Source organism: Sorex fumeus, unplaced genomic scaffold (assembly GCF_029834395.1).
Source record: "Sorex fumeus unplaced genomic scaffold, SorFum_2.1 ptg000122l, whole genome shotgun sequence".
Taxonomy (NCBI): Eukaryota; Metazoa; Chordata; class Mammalia; order Eulipotyphla; family Soricidae; genus Sorex; species Sorex fumeus.
In genome coordinates this window covers 13650521-13669407 of record NW_026606179.1, presented here as the reverse complement: position 1 = coordinate 13669407, position 18887 = coordinate 13650521, and the positions used below count along the sequence as shown (strand labels likewise).

The 18887-nt window shown below is 53.4% G+C and overlaps 1 protein-coding gene across 1 annotated transcript in view; it reads right to left on the bottom strand.

Moving 5' to 3' along the window:
• Positions 1-3353: 3353 nt before the first annotated feature.
• Positions 3354-18887, bottom strand: part of NOVA2 (NOVA alternative splicing regulator 2) — a 38898-nt gene continuing 23364 nt past the window's right edge. Inside the window, exon 4 of the mRNA XM_056137177.1 lies at positions 3354-4463. Coding sequence (XP_055993152.1) covers positions 3381-4463 — 1083 coding nt within the window. The 3' untranslated portion in view covers positions 3354-3380. The remainder of the gene's footprint in view (positions 4464-18887) is intronic.

Below are 18887 nucleotides of genomic sequence, written 5' to 3'. Positions count from 1 at the left end.
AGGAAAGGTTTTTTTTTCTGTCTTTTTTTTTTCTTAAAAAGATTCTAAGAAAAACTTGGGGCAAGAGGAATTGAGGAAGGGCACCCAAATGAGCTAAGTGTCCACAGACCTTTGCAATGCCTCTTAGGGGTCTCCTCAGAGGGAGGGGGTCCTGGTTTCCTGGTTCCCCTCTTTTCTCTGAGGTTCCCTCCCCCCAGAGCGGCTCAGTTCCAAGGAAGTTTGGCACTTTTTTTTTAATAGGTGGGGAAATGGAATTGGGGGGTAAAGTTGAGAAGGGGGTAGACACAGACGGAGACGGGACAAATAACAAAGGGGGTCATGGGGGCAGGGCAGGAGAAGAGAAGGGGGTGACTTTTGGGAGGCAGAGAGAAAGAGAGGGGGGCTGTTGGGAGCTGGAGGGCGGATGGGAGGGGAATAAATGGGAGACAATGCAGCAAACACTGATTAAGCACCGGCTGGGTGCTGAGAGCAGGCTGGGAGGAGGCCATTCAGTCTCTGCGATCTGATTGGCTGATGGAGCTTGAGGAGGGGGACGAAAAGAGGTGATGGTTTCTTTTTCCATGATCCCCCATCCCTGACTCCACACCTGCGTCCCTTCTGGACAAACCGCAGCACAAAACATTGAGGTCCGATTGCAGAAGGGATGGGCAAGGGAGAGTGAGTTGGGGGAAATGTGTGTGGCTCAGCACCCACTGACATGGTGGGCGAACTGGCTCGCTGAGCTAGCAAACTACTTCTCAGCTAGCCCTGGCTGGTGGGGTTGGGTCCCCTGAAATATGGACAGGGAGGGTATGACACACAGATTCCCCAAGGGAACACCTTCCAGGAGGCCCAGCCTCCAGAGACGCATCTGTGTGAGAGTACTGGAACCCGCTGAATGGGACCCAGACTCAAGATGAGGGGTACCCCACCCAGCAAAACATCTGCCAAGCCCAGGGCAGGGAGGATGTAAATGAGATGCAAATGAGCTCCATCCAGTCCCCCACCTCCTGTGGCCCAGACCTTACTAGTCCTCTCCCTGGCTTCTTCCCCTTTTTTGGGGGGCTTGGGCGGGGGGGAGGGGTAATAGGGGGAGTCTACTCCAGCTAGATACTTCAACACCCACGTGTGGGTGGAGAGAGTGTGAAATACTGTCCGGTCCGTTTGAGAGGTGCATGGAAACGCTGCCCAGGGGGCCACGTCCCCACCTGCAGAAGATAAGTCCAAAGTGAAAAACTGATTTGGCACTCAGATCTCCATCTAGGTTCAGCCTGGAGATCGATTGGGGCAGGGCAGCAGCGACGGGAGGGGGAGGCAGGGGCCTGTGTCCCCAACCCTGGAGGTGCGAAGGGCATGGGAAAAAAATCACCATTGTGCCCCAGCTCCAGGCCCCCGGGGGGAGGGCAAGCAGGTGGGAAATTCAGTGCACGGTACCTTGAAGGCTATTGCTTTCTAGGGATTTCACATTTTCATTTGGGGGTGGCTCTCTAGCAAAGGGCAGGGGTCCCCCAGGCTTTAGGGATGGGATTTGTCTCTGGCTTTCCTTCCCTCCGTTTTTTTGGGGGGGAAGAAACGAGGAGGCTGGATTCACCCAAAGCCAGGGAGAAGAGAAGGGTCTGGAAGACCGAGGAGAGGGACAAATGGGGGAGAGGTGGGCATGGGGTGCCCCTCCCCCTGAGATGCTGATGATGGACAATCAGGACACGGGGTGTGGGATGTGCCCTGCTTTGAGTTGGAGAAAGTAAAGGTGGTCTCTTGGGGGAGGGGAGCTGGGTGGGGATCGAGGTGGGTTTCAGCTATCCTAAAAATCACCTCAGTAGAGCTGACCACGGCCACAGTGGTCCGGGAGCCACCCCAAACCATCTATTGGGGCTGCCTGGCTTCACAGGCTCTTAGCAGAACATTCTAGATCCTCAGAGCCGATGGTGAAAGCACCAAAACATTCTGATCCAGCAGACGCCATTCTGGGACTCCAGCTCGCCAGAAGCCACCAAACCAATCTCACCCTTGAGACCACAGGGAGTGCCATGGCCACGGAGAACCTGACCGCGGCTCCCTGAACCCCAACACCGGCCTGCACTGGCCTGACCAGACTCAAGGAGACAAAGCCACGCAGACACAAGCATGCACACGAAAGGCGGGGTGGGGGGGAGGGCTGCATTACAGTAGTCTTCGCTAGTTTCACCTTCACCCTCCCTGACCAGGGAGATCAGACTCCGTGGGCTCTATCCACAATCTAGGGTCTCTCTCCTTATTCTCTTCCGGGGAAGACCCTCCACCCACCCAATCGGTGGGGTGTGGGTGGAGGAGGAGCGACCCAATACAGGAAGTGCCTGCTGCGTTCCAATGACGTCACCGGAAGTGACCTGAACACCACCGGAAGTCTGTCTCCAGGAGATCGCGGAAGTGACTTTCAGGGAAGGCTCTTGGAGGCCTCATAGGAAGTACCTGTCTCTCCTGGCGGCCCAGGAGGTCACCCTGGGAAACTACTTCCTGTGACGTCAGAAGTGCCGGAGGCACCCCAGAAAAAGGACCCGACTTAGGGCCACCCCCGTGGGGACAGACACTGGGTTCCTATTTCTCTAGGAAAAGGACCCCCGGGGATGCCACAGGAAGTTGTTCCAGCTTCACAAGAGTCTTGTCCCCGGGAATGGCCTGATCCCAAAGCCACCAGCCTGGAGCCCAGAGGCACCCCGCTCCCCGCATCCCCCCTCCCACGACAGCCTGACAGGAAGAGTGAAGGCGCCCCCCTAAGAGGGGTACCTGCAGCGATGGGGGCAGGAGAGGAGCTGAGAAACACCGGGAACCCTGGGGCCCTGCTCCAAACGCCCCAGCTCAGCCCACTCTCCTCTGCTACCTCCAAGCGGGGGAGATGGGTGCCCTGGGGAAAGCCACCCCTTCTAGATGACCCAGAGGCTCCCTCCCCTCCTCCCATGTGGAAACAAAAACTTAGAAAAGGGAAGGAGAAAAAAAAAAAACCAACAACAACCAAAAAACCAAAAACCAAAAAACGAAAAAAACCCCAAAAAAGCCTTCCTGGAAAAAAAAAAAAGGAGGGAAAGAAAGAGAAAATAACGCTTTGTTTTCTATTAAAATCAACAAAATGCAATATATACAAATATCACACAGACCTGGGCCCCTGGGGGGGAACTGGCCCAGTCAAGCGAGGGAGGGAGGGAGGAGGGGCAGTTCCGGGCTGGAAGGGGGTCCCTCCCGGCCCCCTCCCCAGCCAGCACTCAATCCTGCCTATGGCTACCAGAAGTGGGGGTGCAGTCAGGCCTACCCCAGCCCTGTCCCAAGAGGCGCAGGAAGAGCCGAGCCGAGGCCAGGATGGGGGGCGGCGGGGGTGGAGAGGGGAGGACGCGGGAGCGGGCGGGGAGCGGGGCGCGCGCGCCGGGGCCTCATCCCACTTTCTGGGGGTTTGAGGCCCGCACTCCCTGCTCGTAGGTGACCCGCTGGCTGATGAGGTATTGAGCGGCTTGCGTGGCCGCGGGGCTGCCGGTGATGGTGACCCGCCGGTTCCGGGTGCCGGGCAGGAACTCGCCCTTCTTGGAGATCTGGATGCGCGCGCCCGTCAGCTCCTGGTACTCCACCAACGTCTTGCCCCCCTTGCCCAGGATGGCTCCCACCAGGTTCTCAGGCACCGCGATCTCCACCAGCTCCTTGGCGCTCTCGGCCGCCAGCTTCTCGGCCGTCAGGAAGCCGCCCGCGGCGCCCGCCGCCGCCGCCGCGGCCACCAGCGGGCCCCCCGCGCCGCCCGCGCCGCCGCCCGCCCCGGCGCCCAGGTAGCCGTTGGCCGCGGCGGCCAGCGCGAAGGAGCCCAGCGCCCCGGGGGGCGGCGGCGGCGGCGGCGCGGCGCCCCCCGCCGGCCCGGCCCCGGCCTCGCCCGCGTAGGACGCCAGCAGGTTGGCGGCGGCGGCGGCCGCGGGGTTGGCGCCGGCGGCCACGGCGGCCAGGACGCCCGACGCGGCGGCCGAGTTGAGGCCCAGGCCCAGGGAGTTGGTGTTGTAGCCGTAGCTGGCCAGCGTGTTGAGCGCCGTGCTGATGGCCAGCAGGTCGGTGCCCGAGAAGGCGGGCAGCGCGGCGGGGAAGGCGCCCACGCCGGCCAGGCCCGCGGGGCCCAGCAGGCCCGAGGCGGCGGCGGCAGAGGCGGCGGCGGCCGCGGGCAGCACGTCGGCGGGGCTGGCGTAGGGCGAGCCGGTGGGGTTGGAGTTGGCCACGGGGCCCGCCACGTTGGCGTAGCTGATGTTGAGGCAGCTGCTGCTCTGCGGGTCTTCCTGCACCTTCTGCACGATGGCGCTCACGGCCTTGTGCACCTGCTCGGGCTCCCCGCTCACCGTCACCACGCGCTCCTGCAGGTTGATGCCCTCGGGTTTCTGCGACAGCTGCACCCAGGCCCCCGACTGTTCCATCACGGCTTTCACCGTGGCGCCCCCTTTGCCGATGATCAGGCCCGCCGTGCTGTTGGGGACGATCAGCTTGGCCTGTGGGGTGGGGAGCGAGAGGAGGGGTTTTAGGGGCGGGCCGTGGTGAGCGTCCGTTCGAGGGGAGGCGTCTCCGGAACTTTTTATCTGTTTCCCGGGTGTGGAGTGCCCCCAGTCTGAGCCTCCCGGAAATCCCCGGTGGGTCCTGCTAGTGGGGGGAAAAAGAGCCAATAGCAGGGCAGCTGAGGGGCTGGAGCAATAGCAAAGCGGGTAGGGCGTTTGCCTTGCACGCCTGGGTTTGATTCCCAGCATCCCGTATGGTCCCCTGGGCACCGCCAGGACTAATTCCTGAGTGCAGAGCCAGGAGTAACCCCTGTGCATTGCCGGGTGTGACCCAAAAAGTAAATAAATAAATAAATAAATAAATATAGTAGGGCAGCTGAGCAGGAGCAAGTGCCAGGGCGCTGGCCTGCAGGGTTGAGGCCCTGGGGTTTGAGCCTCATACCACAAAGCCATAACGCGCTGTGATTAACACTTTGAATATCACGGTGATTGGGGCAGGAAAGATAGTGCAGCAGGAGGCATTTGCCTTGCACACGGCCGGCTGGGGTTCAATCCCTGGCATCCATATGGTTCCCACAGCACTGCCAGGGTCCTAAGTGCAGAACCTGGAGTAAGATCTGAGCATTGCTAGGTGTGGCTCAAAACCACTCCCCTATCAAAGGAGAGAGAGAGAGAGAGAGAGAGAGAGAGAGAGAGAGAGAGAGAGAGAGAGAGAGAGAGAGAAGAAAATTTTGTTGACTAAAATAAAAATGAAAAATACTTGGGGCTGGAGCGGTAGTACAGCAGGAAGGAGCTTGCCTTGAACACAGTCTACCCAGGTTCAATCCCTGGCATCCCATATGGTCCTCTAACACCACTAGGAGTAATTCCTAAGTGCAGAGTCAGGAATGACCCCAGACCATTGCTGGATGTGACTAAAAAAAAAAAATGGAGGTTAGGGGGCAGGGAGATAGTATAGAGGGTAAGGTGCTTACCTGGCATATAGCTGACCTGGGTGTGATCCTGGGCACCCATATGGTCCCCCGTGCTTACCGGGAGTGATTCCTGAGCATAGAGCAAGGAGTAATGTCTGAACACTACTGGGTGTGGGGTCATCCACAAAAACAACAACAGCAACAACAACAAAAAAAAAGGTAGTATAGCTGACCTGGATTCGATCCCTGGCACCCCATAGGGTCCCCTGAGCATGGCCAGGAGTGATTCCTGAGTGCAGAGTCAGGAGTAAGCACTGAGCATAGCTGGATATGGCCCAAAAACCTACAAAAATTCTATAAATATACATATACATGTATTTTTAGGGGCTAGAGTGCTCAGCAGCCAGGGCCTATACCTTGCATTCACAAGGACCCAAATTCAATCCCAAACACCACATGGTCCCCCAGAAACCCTAGCTACAGCCCTGAGGGCCCCTGGGGACTACAAGGCCATGAAACATGGCATCTTTGAACCCTAGCATCAAACTGTTTGGCTGAGAGTCCCCCAAAAAGAATAAAAATATGTATTACAGGTTTGGAGAGATAGTATAGAAGATGAAGTCTTGGCCTTGCAGGCAGCTGACCCTGGTTCTATCCCTGGGATGGAGTATGGGCCCCCAAGCACCACTGTGAGCGACCACACAGACGTCCCACTCCAGCACAGAGCTAGAAATCTCATCTGAGCATCAATGAACATGAACACCAAGGTCCCCACTCCAATATATATATAAATAAATCCGCCCATGTTGTTGGTCTAAGGGCTGGGACCCCAAGTTCCTACAAGGGTCCTCCAGCCCCCCTTTTCTGCTTCTAGGACCTTTGGGAGCTCCCTGACAGGTGGAACTCAATTCTCAGAGTTAATGGCAGACTCGGGGTGGGTGGGGGTGATGGCCTCCAGATCCATGGTCCAAACAGCATCGGGGCTCATATCATCTACATGGAACCCCCTTCACTTAATCACTTAACTTCCCGTTAGTCGTCGATTTGCTCGAGTGGGCGCCAGTAATGTCTCCATTTGTCCCTGTCGCGTGCTAGTGTAGCCCAATGGCATCTCTTCGCTCCGGGAACATGGAGGGCCTCAAACCGATCGTTCATGATCTTGACAAAGAAGTCTGACCATCTGGTAGGTGGGCGGCCACGCGGTCTCTTGACATCCCGTGGAATCCAATCAGTAACAGCTCTAGTCCAACGGTTGTCTTTAAATCTCATTACGTGACCAGCCCATCTGATTTTCGACACCTTGGCATATGAGACAGCGTCCCTGATCCTTGATCGTCGACGGATGTCAGAACTCCGGATTCGTTCTCTCATTTGAGTGAAACGTGTTACTCCAAGCATAGCTCTTTCTATTCTTCTTTGGGAGACCTGAATGGCGTTCTCATCTTGTTTGCGTAGGGCCCAGGTCTCTGAGGCATATGTTAATGCAGGAAGAACAGTGGAATCAAAGAGATGTGCCCGGAGCCGGAGGTTCTTCGTCCTCTTAGCTATTTCTTCGACGTTCTTGAAGGCGTTCCAAGCCGCTCTCTTCCTCCTGCGCAGCTCGGGTGCCAGGTCATTTCTCATGTTGACCTCTCGACCTAGGTACACATAGCTGTTGCATTCGGAGATGGTCGTTCCATTGAGAGCGAATGGGGCGTCAGGAACAAGGCTGTTTCTCATAAACATTGTCTTCGTAAGATTCAGCTGTAGTCCTACCTTTCCACACTCACGGTCAAAGTCGGCCAGCATTTGTGCCGCTTGGCTGATGTTTGGTGTTATTAAAACAATGTCATCAGCAAAGCGGAGGTGGTGTAGTTGCCGACCATCTATCTTCACTCCCATTCCTTCCCATTCCAGTCGTCGCATGATGTTCTCGAGGGTGGCACTGAAGAGTTTCGGTGAAATGGTATCACCCTGCCGCACCCCTCTCTTGACATCAACGATCACTTCTTTGTAGAATGGTGAGATCCTGGTAGTGAATCCGCAATACAGCTCACGGAGGATCCTGATGTATTGGGCTTGAAAGCCTTGATTGGCTAGGGCTTCAATGACCGCTTCCGTCTCAACAGAATCAAAGGCCTTCTTTAAATCAATGAACGTTAAGCAGAGCGGCATCTTGAACTCCCGAGAAACCTCAATGAGCTTGGTTACCGTGTGGATATGGTCGATGGTGCTGAATCCTTTGCAGAACCCTGCTTGCTCGCATGGTTGTTCTTCATCTAGTGTTCTGCCAATCCTATTCAGGATGACTCGAGTGAACAGCTTGTAGATGACAGACAATAGGCAGATCGGGCGATAGTTGCCAATGTCATGGATGTCTCCCTTCTTGAACAGTAGTACGGTCCTGCTGGTTTTCCATTGGGACGGAACCTTGCATTCAGACAGGTAGCGAGTGAAGAGCCGAGCCAGTGTATTGATGAGTACTGACGGCAGGTTCTTCAGGTGTTCAGGTCTGACCTTGTCTGGGCCGGGTGCTGTTTGCTTCTTTACCAACGAACCCCCAGGCCTGCATAATGCACCATGAATCTCTCTTTTCTTTCTTTTTTTGTTTCCTTTTGGCTTTTTGGATCACACCTGGTGATGCTCAGGGGCTACTCCTGGCTCTGCACTCAAGACTCACTATTGGCGGTATTCAGGAGACCATATGGGATGCCGGGGATCGAACCCCCAGTTGGCCATGTGTAAAGCAAATGCCCCCCTGCTATACTATCCGCTCTGGCCCAGGGTCTCATTTTTCTTTTTCTCTTTTGGCTCTTGAGGTTATACCTGGCGATGCTCAGGGGTTACTCCTGGCTCTTCACTCAGGGATCACTCCTGGTGGTGCTTGGGGGACCATATGGGATACCAGGGATCAAATCTGGGTTGGTTATGTGCAAGGCAAATGCCATTTCCCCTGTACTATCATTCTAGTCCTGAGTTTCGCTTTTCAAAGGCACTGTGAGGTAGGGGTGGGAGTCGGGTCTGGGAGAGAAAAGGACTTGTTGAGGGTCCCCTGGGGAGGGAAATGGTGTCCAGCTCATGAATCCCTGGTGCTCTGTGCTCTGGCCCAATCCTGGTCCTCCCTGAGATAGGGTCATGCATCACCTCTCTGCTGTCGCTTTAGATGGAACTATTTCCTGCTCCCTCCAGGGAAATTTAAACCCCAGAGCCCCAGATTACGGCTATATTTCGAGACTGAGTCTTCACTGGTATGGGGGCCACACCCAGCAGTGCTCAGGACTGACTCCTGGCTCTGCACTCAGGGATCATTCCCGGTAGGACTCGGGGGACCATACGTGGTGCCAGGGATTGAACCTGAGTTGACTGCATGTGAGGCAAGTACTCTACCCACTAATTTCTCTGGCCCTAGAGACCTAGTCTTTAAAGATCCCACTAAGGTTAAGCAAAGTGGGGCCAGAAAAACAGTACAGCAGGTAAGGTGTTTGCCTTGCATGTGAAGGACTCTAGTTTGATTCCCAACACTATATATGGTCCCCTGAGCACCAACAGTGGTCACTTTTTTTTTCTTTTTGGGTCACACTCGGCGATGCCCAGGAGTTAGTCCTGGCTTTGACTCAGGAATTACTCCTGGCAGTGCTCGGGAGTATGGGATGCTGGGAATCGAATCCAGGTCGGCCTCGTGCTAGGCAAATGCCCTACCCTCTGTGCTATCGCTCCAGGCCCAACAGTGGTCGCGCCTAAGCAGAGTCAGGAGTAAGTCCTGAGTCCCTCCGGATGTGCTCCCAACCAACCCTCCCACCGGAAAAAAAAAAAACGGTTAAGTTCATTAAGAGGGGCATCCAAATCCAAGAAAATCAGTTTCTGTATAAGAAGAGATGAGGGATAGGGGAGGTGCCCCCAGTGACAGAGCTTTTGTATGCCTTGTGAGAGTCCTTGACTTTGATCCCTGGCACTGCATGGCCCCTCACAACTCTGGGTATAAACCTTCCCACCCCCTGAACTCCTGGGGCCTTGGGTTCTCTCGTGATTCAAAGCCCCATACAAAACAAAAGTGATCGCGGCATGCAAAGGATGAACTGTAGAAGACAGATATTCACTGCAGGTTAGAGAGACCCCAGAAGAAAGCAAAGCAGCTCCCCTGACAGCCCGAGTGTGGAATTCAGCCTCAGCACCGTGTGACAGAGGCTTCCCCTGATGGTCACATGCTGTGACACGAGCCAGAGCACATCAACCTTACTGTCCTAGACTTTAAAAAAAAAATCAATTCACATTCTGGGAGACTCTGTGCTTAGGAATCGCTCTTGGAAGTGCTCAGGGGATCATATGTGGTGCCGGGATTTGAATCCAGGTCGGCTGTGAGCAAGGCAAGTGTCTTAGCTAGCCCTTGTACTATCTATTCAGCCCCTGAATTTTTTAGTAACATTGACTTCTCAGGGCTGGAGCGATAGCACAGCGGGTAGGGCGTTTGCCTTACACGCGGCCAACATGGCCGACCCGAGTTCGATTCCTCCGCCCCTCTCGGAGAGCCCAGCAAGCTACCGAGAGTATTCGATATGCCAGGCACAGTAACAACAAAGTCTCCAATGGAGACGTTACTGGGCCCGCTCGAGCAAATCGACGATCAATGGGAGGGCCTTTAATTTACTTCTCCAGCTGCCTTTTAATTTTTTTGGTGGGGGAGACCACAACCAGTGGTGCTCAGAACTTATTCCTGGCTCTGTGCTTAGGGGTCACTCCCAGCAGTGCTCAGAACACCGTACGTGCTGGGGATTTGGACTGGGGTCAGCTGCATGTAAGGCAAGGGCCTTATCTCCTGTACTATCTCTCCAGCCCCATACAAAGGAATATTATTCGGTGTTCAATTTAAATAAATGACGTGCTATTCCAGGATCCCACCTGGACTAAATGAGCAAACCTGGTGCTAAGTGACAATAGAAGGGGCCAGACTTGGAGGACCTCAAGATTTCACGGATGGAAGGTTCCAAATGCAAAGCAAAGGGGGTGAATCTCCCACCCCCTTTTCAGAAAAAAGTCGCTCAGCGCCACCATGGAACTCTACCTTCTTTTAGGGGGGATAAGCACAACTGGCATGCGTAGGGCTTACTGCTGACTATGGTCAGGGGACCTGTGAGATGCTGGGTATTGAATTCAGCGATGTGCAAGGCAGATGTCCTACCGTGGTACTCTCTCTTCAGCCTGGAAATCTACCTTTTGAAATGGAATGAACCAAGGGAAGAGGCTCTCCCCCGGCTGCCTCTGAGGTGACTGCCCTGCCTCCCCTTCCATCCCGCCAGCACTGGGCCAGGGGGATATACTGTTTACTTTGGTAAACATTTAAGTTTTAGGCTCAAAAGAGTGGAGCCCAGGCTTTGCAGGTAGGGAAGCTGGACCTGACCCCTGGCATCGCATGACTCTCCCCTGAGCACCAATGGGAATGACCCTGAGCACAGAGTTTCGAGTAGTTCCCAAGCATCACCAGGTGTCCATCAAAAATTAAAAAAGACTGATCTATAGGGACAGGACAAAACTGGGTGAGGGTGGTGGTGACTTGGGAGCACTGAGGGTAAGAGCTAAGAGCAACGAAGTCTCTTTTTTATTGTACGTGTGATGCCAAGAATTGGTCCCGGGGTCTCAGACACACATGACAAATGCTCTGCCACTGAGTCCCATCCTAGTCTGAAGGGTCCTTTTCTTTTCTTTCTTTTTTTTTCCTTTTTGGGTCACACCCGGTGATGCACAGGGTTTACTCCTGGCTCCGCACTCAGGAATTACTCCTGGTGATTCTCAAGGGACCATACGGGATGCTGGGAATCGAACCCGGGTCGGTCGCATGCAAGGCAAACACCCTATCCGCTGTGCTATCACTCCAGCCCTCTTTTGTCTTTTTGTACAGTACTCAGAGTTATTCCTGGCTCTGTGCTCGTGAATTACTTCTGGCAGTGCTCAGGGGTCCCTATGGGATGCTGGAGATCAAACCCCCGGGGTCCACCACATGCAAGGCAGATGCTCAGCCCACTGTGGCCCCAACAAGGTTCCTTCTCGAAGTGATGAGAAGTGAGGGAGGCACTGCTTTGAGTATAATGAAAGCAACTGATACGCACACATCATTTTAGTTTTGATTTATTTGTGTTTTGGCAGTGCCAGAGTGAGCACCCTGGCTTCCCACAGACCAGGCAAGTGCTTATGGATGAGCTGCATGCCTGGCACAGATGGCATGCTTTCTGTGGGGCATCGGATCTCTGTGTATTACTGTTCAATAAAACTCTAAAAACAAATCACTGGTCAGAGAAATTGCCCGTGAGCAAAAGCACATGCTTTGCAGGCAGAAGGCAGTTTCCATACCAAACACCACATGGTCCCCTGAGCACGAGCCAGGGGTCAGACCGAGTGGAGTCTAGTGTGGCCCACCCCTACTCCAAATATTTTAGTATGTTGGATAATACACTGATACGTAATTTTCTTTTTTTTCCTTTTTGTGCTTTTTGGGTCACACCCAGCGATGCACAGGGGTTATTCCTGACTCATGCACTCAGGAATTACTCCTGGCAGTGCTTGGGGGACCATATGGGATGCTGGGAATCGAACCCGCGTCGGCCGCATGCAAGGCAAACACCCTACCCGCTGTGCTATCACTCCAGTCCCCCAATATGTAATTTTCAATGAAATTTTGAGTACTTCCAGATGCAGAAAGTAACAAACTATATCAAACAGAAACATTTTTGGACTCTGGCAGGTCCCATATCTAGGTCCTACCTTCTGTTTTGGTGTGGGGGAATGGAGGGGCCAGGAGCAACACCAGGGGTGCTGCCTTTTTTGCTAGGAGCGACCTGCCTTTTTGCTAGGAGTGACCCCTGGTGGTGCTTGGGAGACCATATTTGGTGCCAGAGACTCTTGGTCAGCGGCATGCAAGGCAAGCCCCTTAACCTCAGTTCTCTCTCTTCACTGGACCCTGGAGAAAAAGAAATTGTTTTGTTTTGGGGCCACACTGGCGGTATGCAGAGCTTACTCCTGACTCTGTGCTCAGGGATTACTCCTGGCATATGTGGGGGGCCATACGGGGTGCTGGGGATAACCCTATCTATTTATTTATTTTGGGTGTCACACCCAGCAATGCTCAGAGATTACTCCTGGCTCTGTATTCAGGAACCATTCCTGGAAGAATCCAGGGGAACATATGGATTGAACCTGGGTTGGCCACATGCGAAAGCTAGAAAAGGAGCATCAATGAGACCCCGAATCGCCGCCCATGAACGGCCTTTCTGGCTCCTGATCAAGCTGCTTAAGGGCCATGATCCCAGAGACTCAGAAACAAATCTTGGAACCCAGCGGCTTTTGGCAGAAATGCATCTGAACCCCGCAATAGGTTACTATTGCATGGACACCCCAAGGAGGAAAGGGTGCTGTCCCTCTGCCTGCTCCCCCTTGGCGGTTCAGTGGCTGCCATCCTCCAGAGGCCATTGGACAGTCAGGTTTGGGCCCGCAGTGACGAGACATGTGGGGCCTCATGGGATGGGGGTGGAGACGGCCCCTTCCTGACCTGCGAGACCCCGAGTCGCTGCCCATGAATGGCCTCTCTGGCTCCTGATCAAGCTACTTAACAGCCATGATCGCAGAAACTCAGAAACAAATTTCAGAACCCAGCAGGTTTTGTCAGAAATCCCTCCAGATTTAATTGTTAAAATTTTGGAATTTCAAAATCCCACGGCCACTACTGCTGCTGCGCGACATCATATGTTATTCATAACCAGCAATAGAAAACAAATTGTCTACTCTTGCCTTTTTGGCAGATCTGAGTGTTGGGGTAAAATCCCAAATAATAATGGCGGGTCTGATGTCAAAATATTGAATGTAATCAAAGTAGAGAGAGAGAGAGAGTAATGTGGAAATCGTCTGTTCCACAGGTAGGGGGAGGATGTGGGAGGGGGGTATGCTGGGGTTTTTGGTAGTGGAGAATGGGCACTGGTGAAGGTATGGGTGTTTCATTGTATGACTGAGACTTAAACCCGAAAGCTCTGTAACTGCTCTTACAGTGATTAAATAAAATTATAAAAAATGAAAAAAAAAGTAAGGTGGAGTTCATGCCCAATTCAATCAGCCTAATCAGTGGCTAAATAAATAGCAATACTCCTACATTAAAAAAAATAGAGAAAGAGCATGTTTCCTAAGAAATGGTGGAAGCAGAGCTGGATAATACTCTCCAGCTCAACCCAACTTTTTATTTATTTATTTTATTTTTTTTTTTTTTTCTTTTTGGGTCACACCCAGCGATGCACAGGAGTTACTCCTGGTTCATGCACTCAGGAATTACTCCTGGCAGTGCTCGGGGGATCATATGGGATGCTGGGAATCGAACCTAGGTTGGCTGCATGCAAGACAAACGCCCTACCTGCTGTGCTATTGCTCCAGCCCCACCGACCCAACTTTTTAAACTGTGGGTCATGGCCCCCTTGAAGATGGGGAAAAAAATCTGTCCACAATAAAAGGTTTTGTTTCTTTTCTTTTCTTTTTTTTTTTTTTAAATTGAATCACCCTGAGATACAAAGTCATAAAGTTTTTCTTAGTTGAGTTTCAGTCATTCAGTGTTTGGGCACCCGTCCCTCCATGGACCAACGTCTTCAGTTTCCCTTTGTGGCAGACACTTTACTTCCCCCCCACCCCTTCTCTTTTTTGTAGCCAAAGGTTTCTGGGTTTTTTTTCCTTTTTTAATTTTTTTGGTACACCCAGCGATGCTCTGGGATTATACCTGGCTCTGTGTTCAGAAATCATTCCTGGCGGTGGTCAGGGGACCCTGTACTGAAGATTGAATTCGGCTATGTGCAAAGCTAATGCCCTATCCACTGTACTATATGGTCCCAGTAAAAAGTTTCTGAATGATCAAAGACTAAAAATGATTTCAAAATCCACCACATCGTGAAACCGAAGTGTTTCCGGCAGCACTCACCTGCACTACATTTCTGATGGGAACAAGTTGAAGGCAGCAGTCCTGTCCTAAATCACTGCTCTGAGTTCAGAGCTGGGCCGGCGTGGGAAAGAATGGGATGGGGAAGTGGGAGCTGCAGAGTTGAGGGGGCGTGGCAACACTGAGGGGGCGTGGCAGCGCCGAGGAGGGGGGCGTGGTAACCCTGAGGGGGCGTGGCAGTGAGGAGTTGGGTGGTTGCCTCCCCCAACCCCCAGCCAATGCAGACTCCATTGCTGCTGTTGCTCACCATATCAGATAGGACTTCCTTAACCACTACAATATCAGACCATTCGATTTATTTCCTAGATTCCCCCACGGACACCCACAGACTCACATCCACCCAGAGAACAATTGCTGAATGGCCTTGTCACCTTGCAATCGCTAATGGGACTCTTCTTCCCAGTCCTCTCCCTGCTCCAGCCCTTGTCTGGCCACTTCTACAAAGCACATCCTGGACACTGGAGATGAAACTAGGCTAGTGGCCGGCATGGGAACCAGAAGTGGAATGTCTGGTGGGGGCCCAGAGACCCTGAGTATTCCGGGGAGGGGAATGTGAGTGATCCCTGGCACTTCAACACCTCAACAGCACGGCATCCTTGAATTCTGTTTTTTTTTTCTTTTTGGGTCACACCCGGAGATGCACAGGGGTTCCTCCTGGCTCTGCACTTAGGTGTTAACTCCTGGCGGTGCTCAGGGGACCATATGGGATGCTGGGAATCGAACCCGGGTTGGCCGCGTGCAAGGCAAACGCCCTACCCACTACCTCTCCAGTCCCTCTGTTGTTGTTTTGCTTTTTTCAGTCACACCCGGCGATGCACAGGGGTTACTCCTGGCTCATGCACTCAGGAATTACTCCTGGCGGTGCTTGGGGGACCATATGGGATGCTGGGAATCGAACCCGGGTCAGGCGTGCAAGGCAAATGTCTACCCGCTGTACTATTGCTCCACCCCCCATCCTTGAATTCCGGAACTGACCCATAGGCCCGGTTAGCTAGAATCGAATCGCTGGGATCAATCCACTTGGGAGAGCCTTCTCCCCCATCCCCGCAAAAGACATCAGGGGTCAGAGAGGTAGCTCAAGGGCTGGAGCACAAGCTTTGCATACAGGTTTCATCCCTGACTCCATGTGGTCTCCTGAGCACTGCCAGGAGCAACCCCCAAGCACAGAGCTAGAAGTAGCCCCCAAGAACCACTGGGTGTGGGTCCAAAACCAAAAGAGCCTCTCAAATCTCCAATAGCACAAAAATTAAGTAAAGTAAAAGTAAAGTAAAGGCCCTCCCGTTGATCATCGATTTGCCCGAGCGGGCCCAGTAACGTCTCCATTGGAGATTTTGTTGTTACTGTGTTTGGCATATCGAATACATCACGGGTAGCTCGCCAGGCTCTGCTGTGCGGGTGAGATACACTCGGTAGCTTGCTGGGCTCTCCGAGAGGGGCGGAGGAATCGAACTGGGGTCAGCCATGTTGGCTGCGTGCAAGGCAAACGCCCTACCGCTGTGCTATCGCTCTAGCACAAAAATTACCGGGCAGGAAATGTTGGGCAAACTAGTGGGGGGAGGGAAGAACAGCGTAAGGAGTAAGGAGAGGTCTGGCATGTGCCACAGAGCCCGAGAAGGAGTCTGCGCAAGTGTCTGTGTTCCCCAAGACATGGTGAAAGCAGGGCTAGAGCGGTAACACAGTGGGGAAGAAACTGGCCCTGCAAGGGGCAACACAGGTTTGATCCCCAGCACCCCATTAGGTTCCCTGAGCCACACCATGAGTGATCCCTGAGCACAGAGTCGGAAATAAGTCCTCAGCAGCTGGGTGTAGCCACACCCCTCCCCAAAGAAACAAAACATAAACAATTCACTTCAGGTTCAAGGAGATTATAGAGGTCAGGGTACATGCAAGGCCATTATGGCCAATTCTGGTTGAATCCCTAGCACTGTCCCCTCTGAGCATCAATAGCTGCAATCCTGGAGGCCTCCAGAAATACCAGGTGACCCAGGTAAATCCTGACACTGCAGGGCCCGAGTGGCACTATATCATTGGGTCCTAGCACTGAACCCCTTGGCCTGGTTGGCTGAATATTGTTAGTGTTGGACCCCAGCCCCCTTGGGCACCACTTAGAAGGCTCCCTAAAAGTCTTTAAAAAGTTGGGGCAGGAGAGATAGCCCAGTGGGTAGGGCGCTTGCCTTGCACACAATCTATGTGGTTCAATTCCCAGCATTTCATAGGGTCTCCTGAGCACCTCCAGGAATGATTCTTGAGTGCAGAGCCAGAAGTAATGCCTGAGCATCACTGGGTGTGACCCAAAAGCAAAAACAAAATTCTTTTAAATAAAGTTAACCAACTGATGCTCCCTTTGGCAGCACATACACTAAAGCTGGAACAAAAGAGAGAAACTTCACAGGGCACCTGCACAAGCTGACGTGTGAAAGTGAAGCAATTAATCTCAGGGACTGCAGACATGTTTCAAGTGGTAGGGCATACATCCTTGCATACATCCTTGGTTTGATTCTGTTCCCTCATACCCCACCCCCCCAAAAAACACAAAACAACAATAAAACCCCCATCAGTTGATTTCTAATGTCTCTGGCTTTGTTTAAGATACTGGGAAGATGTGAAAATACCATGTCCACATTCCTAAGGGCCAGAACAAAGTGGAGCTGCACAGCAGTTGCCCTGGGGAGGGCTCTGTCTCTCCTCTGTGGGCCCATGGGCCCCCAGCTGGCATCTTCCCTTCCTGAGTGGTGTTGCAGTTTCTCATCTCTGGCTTGGCCTTGTGTCCACACTGCCAGGAAAAGGAAACTGAAGCTCACAGAATTGAAGGGACCTCAGAGTAACAAAGCCAGCCCAGGGAGACAGGCAGGGAGTCTCTGCACTCAAAAGGACCAAGAGGACCACAGCATTTCTTGAGAACTTTCTAGGCACCAGGTGACTTTTCAAACACCCTGGGCCACTCACCATTGCCTGCTGGCAGCTAACACAAAGCTTCTCATTTGGGATTAAGAGAAACACCAAATCACTTATTCTGGCGCCAAATAATAGTTTTTTTTCTGGGTCACACCCGGCAATGCACAGGGGTTACTCCTGGCTCATGAACTCCGGAATCACCCCTGGTGGTGCTCAGGAGACCATATGGGATGCTGGGAATCAAACCCGGGTTGGCTGTGTGCAAGGCAAATGCCCTACCTGCTGTGCTATTGATCCAGACCCCCAACCTGAGTCTGATCCCTGGCACCCCGGATGTTCTCCCAAGCCCCTCCAGGAGTAATCCCTGAGCACAGAGCCAGGGTAAGCCCTCAGCACGGCCGAGTGTAGCCCAAAAAACAATCCCCCCAACAAAAAAATCACTCAATCTAAAGCGACATTTCTCAATCTTTTTTTCTGACTGTGGCGCATGTGTGGCTCTGCTTACTTCCTGTACCCTCCACCCCATCCTATCAATTTCCCCCCCAAGTCTCATGCTATGAGACCCTTTATAAGATTTTTCATTTGCATCCCCTTTGGAACATCCTGGGGAGTCCACAGGGGGCCACATGCCTAGGGGCAGAGAGGTCAGAAGTATCAGAGTAAGAATCAACTCAACATCTGACTCATGAACCTGACCCTTCAGTACCCCACCTCTGAAACTCTAACCTGCTGGTGATAAGGTGGGGAACAAATCCTGCTTTTGTCATTCCACGCCAGTCACTGTGGATTGCTGGGGGGAGAAGGGGAGGGGGCAAGAGGCTCAGGCTTAGGTGTTGACCCCATTTTCCCTGCGACACGTGCAAGTTCTCAAAGATCCCTGTCCCGTCGTGGGCGCTACCAAGGCAATGGGAGGAGGCAAGGCTGCCCTGGAACCCAAGGCGGGGACGGGACTGGGGCCGCAGCGTGCAAGCTTCAGCACCACGGACAGCGGCCCCGCTCCGCCCAGAGCCCTCGGCCGTTTTGGGGAAACCCACCAATTAAAGAGCAGCATTCTAGCAGGGGCTTTCGACCACCGTTTCTCTCAGAGCTGGGGGTGGGACATTTAAATCCTTCCTACGGGCAACAAGGATTCCTTGAAATTCCATCTCCTTTTCACCAGGGCCCTCTTGTGGCTTCTGGGGTGCCTCTCCAGGGCTGGGGGCATCTCCTCCCGTTGCGCGGCACCAGGACGGGGATAGAGTGCGCAGCCAGATCTGCGTCCCCCGCATCTTTGCCCCCTATCTGGGTCAGGGCAGGGCTGCCGGGGGCTTCGCTGCAAGCCCACCTGCCCCCGTGCGCACGGTGGCCATGGCAACTGGAGAGGACCCGGCAGCCATTGGTCCGTTCTCTGCCACGCCCCTTCATCATCACAGCTTCCCTGTAACCAAGGCAACCGGTACGGGGCTGCCCTCCTCCTTTCCTTCCCTCCTGGAGAGGGCAAAGCAGGCGCAGCACCTGCCCCACCTTCTCTACCGTGAACGAAAATCCCATGTCTCCCTAGTGGTGGCTCCGCTCTGACTCCCAGAGAAAGGGAGTCTTAGAGGCCATTGCTGGGCCCATTTGTTTGGGGCCTGGCTGTCACTGAGGTCACTTCTGGGGGTACAGGAAATGACAGTAGGTTGCTCAGAGACAATG